At 32.6% G+C, this 9,912-nt stretch overlaps 1 protein-coding gene across 4 annotated transcripts in view; it reads left to right on the forward strand.

Moving 5' to 3' along the window:
- The window catches only part of LOC111863167 (calcium/calmodulin-dependent 3',5'-cyclic nucleotide phosphodiesterase 1), a 640,341-nt gene extending 636,304 nt beyond the window's left edge, over window positions 1-4,037 (forward strand). For all 4 annotated transcript variants that reach the window (XM_033750945.1, XM_033750944.1, XM_033750946.1 and 1 more), the window contains one exon: window positions 513-4,037. In XM_033750945.1, the coding sequence (XP_033606836.1) occupies window positions 513-577 (65 nt within the window). In that variant the 3' untranslated portion in view covers window positions 578-4,037. The remainder of the gene's footprint in view (window positions 1-512) is intronic.
- The last annotated feature ends 5,875 nt before the right edge of the window (window positions 4,038-9,912 follow it).

Here is a 9,912-nt window from a genome sequence, read left to right on the forward strand (position 1 = left end):
CCCTAGAAGGGGGGGCATTTAAATAAACTCCGTCCAGCTGCCCCTACCGGAAATTAAATTGCCCATCCGATAAAGGTTAAATGCCCGTATAAAAAAATCTTAACTTGGGTTTCATCATTGTTTACAAAAGCTGTTGACTGCTGGCTTGGTTACATGCTGATGCTTAACTCTTCATTATGCAGACTTTTTGGTTAATATAAGTGTTAAGTGTCAAATGTCATCTTCTCTTCTGATGTATTTATCTCAAAATATATCATTGAATGGTGTGACAGTTGGTGAAGAATGAGTTGGAAAGGAAAAGTAGAAATCAGTCAAACCAAGCTAACAAAACAAGAAAAATAGGGAAGGAAACAGCCATGATCTTATAAAGGTACTATCCTAACATTTGCTGGATTAACCGAGGGAAGCAATGAAAACTATCAGAATCCAGTGCCCCAGATGAAATAACAGTACTTATGTCACACTGAAAATTGAAGAGTAAGATGATGATGAGTTTTGATGCTCTGTTGTAGATGCTGAACTAAGAGCACAGCAGCAGCAGGAGCAAAGTGATGGAGCTGTAACTACAGAAGAATAGCAATCACCATCAGCCAGTTGAAGATTATGCTATACCACATAGTCACAAAAAAACTTCCACAATGTGGCTGTATGTCATTCAATACACACCAGTTGTGTCCAGCAAGGGCAATTCTAAATATTCAGATACCAAAAGTTTTCCATAATTTCTTAGGCTGGTCTTACAGAAACTTATGGAAGAACAAATCGACTGCAATGTCATGCATCATATTACCAGTCTCACATGGCATTCATGGTACATCAGAAATATCAATGACATTTGAAGTCAGATCTTCTATTTGCCTTAACATAGTGATGTCAAGTTGATTACATTGCTAGTTCAGTATCCTGAACCAACTTGCCAGGCTGATGGATACCAATGTAGAAGAGTGTGTTCATCAAATAGATCAAATATGTGCAGTGTGCTGCTCAGTGTGAATTATGCAGGGCATAGACAAATGAAGATTTGGCAAATGCAGAAATTTGACACAGAAAAAGAATGTGAACATTTTATATTGCATTAATTATACAAGTTATTTGATACTGAGCGTAAGTTAGTTTTGAAAGATATGGATCCACCAATATAATTTTCAGCTAATGGGAAAAGCAGTACAGATACTCATAAACCTTCAGAAAATTTCACATCAGTAACAGCAACATAATACTTTATGCTTTCAACCTTTAGGTACTTCCTGTGCTATAAAAAAGTAAAATAAATGCTTAATTTTTTTATAGTTACCAGTATATTTTACCTTAGCACAAAATTGAGTAATGTCAATAAACTTGAAAAAATCAACTTTCCTCTTTTAATGGACAAAGTGTGTTATCATTTTATGTACACAGATAGTTTCTAATCACAGAATCAAAATACCTTTTCTACCATACTTTGCTATGAAATAGAGCTGATGGTAGCAAATTGTGTGTGTTATAGTGTCAATTTAAATGTATAAATATATGTTGAAGTATATCAGTACTGACTTTCCCAGTATTCATTTTATTTCAGTGTGTAACTGAACTTGCTTTCATGCCCTTGATGTCAAAAGATACCTGAACTATCTGGGATTCAGAGCTCTGTATCATAGAAGAAATTTATCATCATGGGTTTTGAAACAGTTGCTTTTGCGCTGAGTGTCCAAATATGAGATACGTTAACATTCATTGTCTGATTTACCTCTTTACAGATGGAGTGTAATTGTTTGCAACCCTCCATAGTATGACATTAAGTACAATTAGCAATTTTCATTTTGTGCCATTTCCATAACAGACATATTTTCACAAGACATTAAGCCTTTGGAGCTGCAGATGTAACGTCTATATCTCACTTTAATACAGCCATATTGTCCTGGTAATTGTTCGTCCACAAGAGTATCTTGTCAGGTTTTACTGATGATACTAAAATAATTTTTTTTTTCTGCTGTGCAGGGAATGAAGAGTGATCATTTTATGCCATTGATATTGTAGACTAGTTTATCCACTGTCAGATGTAGGCCTATAGACAATATTAAGCCTTTTTTTTCCCATTTAGGATTCATCATCATTTTCAGAAACCTAAATATTCTAATATTATCTATGCTTACATACCCTTAATGCCTTAAAGTGTGATAAAATTGGTAGTGTCTCTTTATTACATATAATCCTAAGACAAATACAGATATTGCAGACTCCTGATGGACATAATTTTGTAGGTGTTATTTGTGTGGTCATCACTACAGTTTAATTTTGTGTGCCATGTACGTGCTGTAATCGAACATGTATAAGACACAGATGTTGAGAACAGACCATGAACATTATGATATTATGATATATCAAAATGAGAAGCCTTTAACTATACTTGTGTTTCAAGTAGTCTGAATCATTTGGTTCTGAAAGTGGTTTTAACATTTTGCATTAATAATGCCATGCATTCAGGCAAGTACTTACAAAACAAGAGCCAGTAGTCTGTAGAAGTGGTCTGCAGATTTTGTATTTATTATTTGTGACCAGTATCCCCAAATAAGTCATTCCTCCATATATTTTGTATATGATAAATTTCAGTTAACATATTTATTTAAAGTACTAACAGACTTTAAACAAGACGTAAAAATTAGTGGTTGAAACCAGTGTAAGGAAATAACTGTGTTCTTTCTGACAATTGTGAAGATATTTTTGGATCAATTTGACATTGAAATAGAGACTCTTTTACAGTCTTCCTTTTTGTTTATAGTGACACTGTGTGTCCCATTACAGAGTGAACTTCATGTTATCATAATTATCAACGTAGGTACTCCATATATTGGAATTAAGTTAAAAACTTTCGTTTCCTATCTCATTCCTTGTTTAATATCTTTGATATATTTAGCATGTCTAGTAGTACCCATTTCATTTCTCTATAAACTGATTTATTGCATCAGCAAAGGATCATGAGTGTGTTCTTAAATTCAATTTCTTTTCTTTAAATATTACTTTACTTTATTTTTTATTTCTATTTCTCTTTCTAACAGTATCTGTTATAGAACAATTCCCATTATAGCCCAGTCACTAAAGTGTCTGGCTATCAGTTGGACAGTCAGGGTTTTATACCTCATAGGGGCTGGGGGTTTTCTCTTCATGACCTTGTTTAGAATGGATCTGGTACTCTTCAGGCCTCCTTGTATTGAGCACCAGGGCTCATACTCAAAGAGTATACCATCTAGACCATAAAGATGACACCTCATCCAGTGCCTAGATTTAAAATATGTTGAATTTTCCTCCATGCAATCTCACAACATGGTCAGTAAGCACTTGTACCTCACTCTTTTTGTAGGCATTGTTAAGTACTAATATGTTGTTCTTCTCCATATTTTAACCTATAAGATTGGATGGGCATCTCTGCATACCCACTGCAGTTTTAGTAGACCATGAATTGCTTTTGATGACGTGTTACGGTTTGATAATTCAGTGACAAGAATTTAATATTTTTAGGAGTGCCCAGAATATAATTTATGAATAATTTATTTTATATCTTCACAAGTGTGAATTGAAAATGTAAATGGTTTCATTGACGTGAAGCTTCTACTCTGCCTTCATTTTCAGTTTATTCACTTATATAATTTACCAGAAATTTCTGTGGCAGGCCCAATATTAATTTTAGCCCTTTATGGGAATTATAAATAACTTTCCTCATCTTCACCAGACATGATACATGCTTAATAACATGTTTCAAAGTGAACTGAACATAAAATTTAAGAATGTGTCATGAAAAGAAACACTATCATGGTAATCTGGAAGCTAGAAAATTGGATTCAGATACTGTTACAGCCCTGTCTCCTGCAAATGTGAATCTCTTACTGCAGAAGCCGCCACTTCTTTCTGTATATATGCAGATTCATATTCATATTTATTTGCATCCATACTGTTACAACTGCAACACTTGAACAAGTCAACTCACTAAATACATCATTGTTAAAAGCTCTATAATCCTAGAATGTATTAGACTAAAAATAAAACTGTACTTGCCTTACAACATCACTAAGAATTTTAAAAATATAACAATAACTACTACAATTCCCTTTTCTTCTCTTTTTTTGTTAATTAAAAAAACCTTGCTATGCTTCCTCATGTCCCTGTTGAAGAAACTCATTCAATGTATAGAAAGGACGATCAAACAAAAATAATTTTAATTTATGTTTAAATTAATTACATCCCTTTGACTTTTTAACTTCCAAGGGAAGTGTATTATATAATTTAATGCCCACATTAATAACACTTTTCTTAAAAACTGTTGTATTACATTGTTGTACATGAAGATCATCTTTCCTCCTAGTATTATATAAATCAGTATTTCTCATGGTGTATATATTATATCTCTTAAAATAACACAACACCTCTATGATGTACAAGGACGTAATAGTTAAAATCTTCAATTCTTTAAATAAAGGTCTGCCTGACACTCTGTTATTTACACCTTTCATGAAACGAAGCATCCTTTTTTTGTATTTTAAAGACTTTAATACTTTCATTTTCTCCTCCCCAAAAAATCAACCCATAACTTACCAACGATTGAAATTTGGCAAAGTATATATTCCTGAGTATATGTAAACTTACCTCATCTTTCAAAGATTTAATAATATAACATACCTTATTCAATTTTGAACACAAGGACTGAATATGTACACTCCATTTGAGATTTTGAGTTATATTAATACCTAAAAATCTAAAGTGAGATGTATACTTAATTTTTATATTATTAAAAATAATATCTGGCCCTGAGATGTCATGCGGTTTCTTTAACTGGAATAACATAGCTTTAGTCTTATCATTATTTATAATCATATTGTTTTTTGAAAACCAAGATTCCAGTTGGATCATAATTCTCTTTATTTTATCTTGAAGGATGCTTTTATCTTTATCAATAACCAATATATTTGTATCGTCTGCAAAGAGAACAACCTCCCCATTTGTTATATGTTGGGGTAAATCATTTATGTATAAAAGAAACAAAAGCGGGCCCAATGTAGACCCTTGCGGTATTCCAAATTTTATATTCCTCCTTATCGAGCTAAACCGATTTCTCGAGTACCTATTATCATTAGATGTTATTTCAACATACTGAGAACGCATTTTCAGATAGGATTTTAACCAATCATTAATTTTTCCTCTTATTCCATAATGATCAAGTTTTTCTAGCAGAATATCATGATCTATAATATCATACGCTTTTGAAAGATCGAAAAATATACCAACTGCAGTTAACCGCCTATCCAGAGCTTCCTGTATGTTACCAATAAATTTCTGACATGCCGAAATAGTCGACTTATTTTTTTGAAACCCATACTGATTTACCGTTAAAATCTTAAATTTACTAATAAAAGATACCAGTCTATTATACACTATTTTTTCTAAGATTTTAGAGAATATTGATATAACCGATATAGGTCTATAGTTACTAATTTCTTGTCTATTACCCTTCTTAAAGACCGGTCTAATTTTAGCTATTTTCAAAAAATCAGGAAATACCCCTTGATTTATAGATTCATTAAATATAAACCTAAGAGGTTTTTTATACATGTAATGCATGCTTTTACTAAAAAATCTGGGACTTCATCTACTCCTGAAGAGGCTTTCCTTTTAATTTAGATGTTATTGAGACTATTTCTTCTTCAGAAGTTGGAAAAAAATACATAGACTCTGAATTGTCTACTACAACTTTTTTTACTGATCTTCCACTACCTTTACTCCTATTCTTTTCCATTAGTTCTTCTACCTTGTCAATAAAATATGAATTCAAAGTATCTGCCACCTTCTGCGGGTGATATACCATCTTTGAATTAATTTGTAACCAAATATCCTGATTAGTTTTCCCTGATTTTCCCATTTTTTTATTAATAATTTGCCACATCACTTTATTTGGGTTAGCAGCATTTACTATCTGTCTGTCATTATGTCTTTTTTTAGCTTCTGAAATAACTCGTTTATAAATTTTATGATATCTATTAATATACCCCAGCGCATTCCTTGAAAGTGACATCCTTTGTTTCAATTTATTTAAAAACCGCATTTTTTGACAGGAAACCTTTATTCCTCTGGATATCCATGCATTATTCTTGTTGTTTTTCTTCATTATTAGTTTCACTGAAAATACTCTATTAAAATGATATAAAAACTTATTTATAAAGTTCATTTACATTCTTCTCCATATAAATTTCCTCCCATGATTCATTATTTAAGATATCTATGAACTTATCTACATTCTCTTTAGAGTATTTTCTTTGCAAGACCTTTTTTAAATCAACCTTACGTAAGTCTACATACACCTTTAGAATCTGAGCCAAATGGTCTAAAAAACCCAAATCTACAACCTTTGTATCATTCTCATTAAACTGTCTATTAATAACTATTAAATCTATTAAGGATTCCGAACTACTTGTAACTCTTGTTGGAATAGTAACTGTATTTATTAGATCATAGGATGCCAAAATATTTCCAAGCCTTCTAACTTGTTCATTCTCCTGGAGTAAATTTATATTCCAATCTCCACAAATTATAAGTTTTTTCTTTTTTTTATAAACTCTGTCAATAAGTGTTTCAAGTTTGTCCAAAAACATATACACATCACTATGAGGAGATCTATATATACAAACCAATAACCACTTGTATTCTACAATTTCAACTACAGATATCTCAAAATGATTTTCATAACACAGATCATTAAGAAAAGTGATTTCTCTAGTCTTCAACTCTTTGTTTACAAATATACAGGATCCTCCGTTTTTTCTGTCCTTCCTACAGAATTTGCTAACCAATTTGAATTTATTTATCACTGTCATATCTAATTGGTCTTCTGTTAACCAATGTTCAGTAAAACACAGGACGTCTACATTTTTTAGACTAGTACTTAAATGAACTGATAATTCTATTTGCTTATTTAATAAACTTTGCACATTATGATGTAAAATTACAATGCTTTGTTCCTTTAGGTTCGACCAAACTCCACTTTCACCTTTTTGGTTAGTTATGGTTTGTTTAGTTCTGTCCATAAAAAATCTGCGCTTCTTTTTATTGGTGCTTTGCGGGGTCGTTTTGTCTGAAGCTCTATCTGCTTGTCCCCCATCACATTAACCCTTCCTTGGTCCTTATTTGCTTGCCCATTATTTTTGATTGCTTCCACATTCGATACATTCATCACCTTCGCTGTTTTACCTAAGTTAATAGCTCCACTGCACTCTTCTTCTTTCCATTTCATCTCAATTGGAACTACTTTAATCACATTTAAGATATCTCTTATCACTTCCACCATTTTATCTGCCATGACCTCTTTACCTTTTACATTCAAATGCAAGCCATGTTTTGTATACAATTCCCTACCGTTTCCCACTTCAAGCACTTGTAAATTTGGAAAAGCTTTCTTATATTTCATCAGTAAACCAGAAATGCATAGAATCATATTTTGCAGGTGGAACTGGGCCCAAATTGAAAGTTATATATTTTTTTTATTGCTAGTGGGGTGGGACTAAGTCCTTTGTACTGCAGCCACTTCTGGCCTATTGTACCAGCCCCAGATGATAGGTGAAGGTGATTGTGGAGCAATTGGTGGAATGAAGATTGGCAGGAAAACAGAAGTACTCAGAGAAAACCTGCCCCAGAATCACTTTGTCCACCACAAATCCCACTTGACTAGACCCAGGATTGAACCCGGGCTGCAGCTGTGGGAAAGCAGCAACTAACCACTTGAGCTATGGCACAGCCAAAGACATAGATACTTGAAATCATTATTAAAATCACATCTGGTGAAGTATTCCTAAACTGTGTAAGATATATGTATTGTACAGACTCATTTTTCTTTTAGATACACATTTCATGGGATATGCCAAAATAGTGGTTACAACCTTTAAGTAGGGTGACCTTAAAATAGATTAAAGTTAGTGAAACTTTCACATGGTAATAATCCTAATCAATACATCCAGATTCATCAACATCTGTTGAAGAACTCAAGTGATGCAAATGAAAAGTTAATTTAAGTTCATCCTTAAAATGCTTAAAATAAAATTGAAAAAAATTGCGAAAATGAATTGTAGGTCTACCACATTAATTTTCATTTAAACTGGTATTATAGTTTGGATGCTGTTGCATGGGTACAGACAGATAAAACTAATATATGATTTTCAAAATTGTTCCCTAAAGACACTTAACAGAGTCTTCATTCATATACAATATCCAGATATTAGCTGGTGTTATCAAGTGTGGCCTCTGACGTCAACCCATTTAGAGCTGTGAAAAACTGAAGTCACTTTGGATTGTTGTACTATTACCCTGGTATTAATGGTGTAAAAATATTTCAGTGGCTGCTCTGTATCATACACTGAAATGGATGTTGCGTGAGGCAGCGGCCTGATGTGCTTAGATCCACAATCATTTTGCATAAAAGTGGGCACAGTACATTTTAGGCTTTATTTGCAAAGTAAAAGAGAATGCCTTATGTGGAGATCATATCGATCCATCTGTCTGTGACCAAGGATTGGGACCTAAACCAATGGACAGATTTCCTTCAAATTTGATATGGGAGATATTCACTGAATAATGATGGACTATTCTGATTTTAACCCTATTGATTTGTAATAAAACTTACTTTACCTATGATTGTAAATGGACTTTTCTATGTGCATTAAGCTGCTGATTATTTGGTATCCAGTCATCAGCAGTTCTCATCCAACCAGCAAAAATATCACAGATTTATAATCTTTATAAAGTTATTAAAAAAATATTGTAATATGCATATGTTAATCTGGCAAATAGTAGTTCTCCAAGCTTCCATTGGCAGTGCTACCCATCCTCCTTCCTCATTGATGCTATTGCAGTAGATGCTAACTGAATTTGTGATTTGGAGCATATGACCTGAAATATTTCATTCATCCGTTCCTTGTGCCACATAGGAAGACTTTCATGCAAGAACTAGAGGGAAAATACGTTGATTTTACTATAGACTGGGTTTCTGTAAGTGTTTTTCTCTTGCAAATGGCAAATTTATGTTGATGACACACCCCATTCCCCATAAATGCTGTGTAACAAGGAGTTCACTGTCTTCTTTAAACTCCTTTGCAGATTCTGTTTAAATTCAGTTTGGGAGACTTACACAAAGTTGTTAAAAAATTACATTTTTTTTTCAGACTTATTCATTAATAATAATATCCAGTTTACATAAGGTGATAAGTAGATTGTTCCATGTATTCCATGAACCCTTACACAGATTTTGTTGATATTTGATTTTTGGAGGCTCACTAATTTGCATCTCATTATTCCCATTTTTAAGTAAATTTAATAAAATTCATAGAATGTGCACTTGTAGATTTGTGATCTTTCCAGACTTGTTGAGCTGTACTTATATGAAAAATCATGCCTTAGTCCTAAAGCTTTTTACAACTTCCAACTATGATCAATAAATAAATGTGAATATTACTGTGATAGCAATTAAAATGCATACATATTAGTAAGTAGTATTTAATCATTTCAAACAAATTTTATGCAACAATTAAGGGGAAAAGATTTTGATAATAAATTGTAATCACTTTATAATTTTAACATTTAAATACAAGAAATTCCATGCCACTGCAGGTGAAATGAGCATGGAAATATATTACTTCACTCCTAGTTTTGGTTTGTTCCTATTCTTCAATTTCAGATGAGTTTTCAATTAACTTACATGACATTTATGGAACTATCAGTAATCTGTGGACCATACTTGGTGATCACTGATCTAAGCTTCTTCATTTATTTAACAGTGCTCTTTCAACAGTGTAGCTGACATAGCACAAAAAAATGGCAGTGTTATAAAGGGAGGATATGAGAAAATCTTGGAAGTCTGTATCAGTACTTTTAAGGAAAGACTGAGAAAACCCATGAGAG

Source organism: Cryptotermes secundus, unplaced genomic scaffold (assembly GCF_002891405.2).
Source record: "Cryptotermes secundus unplaced genomic scaffold, Csec_1.0 scaffold265, whole genome shotgun sequence".
NCBI lineage: Eukaryota > Metazoa > Arthropoda > Insecta > Blattodea > Kalotermitidae > Cryptotermes > Cryptotermes secundus.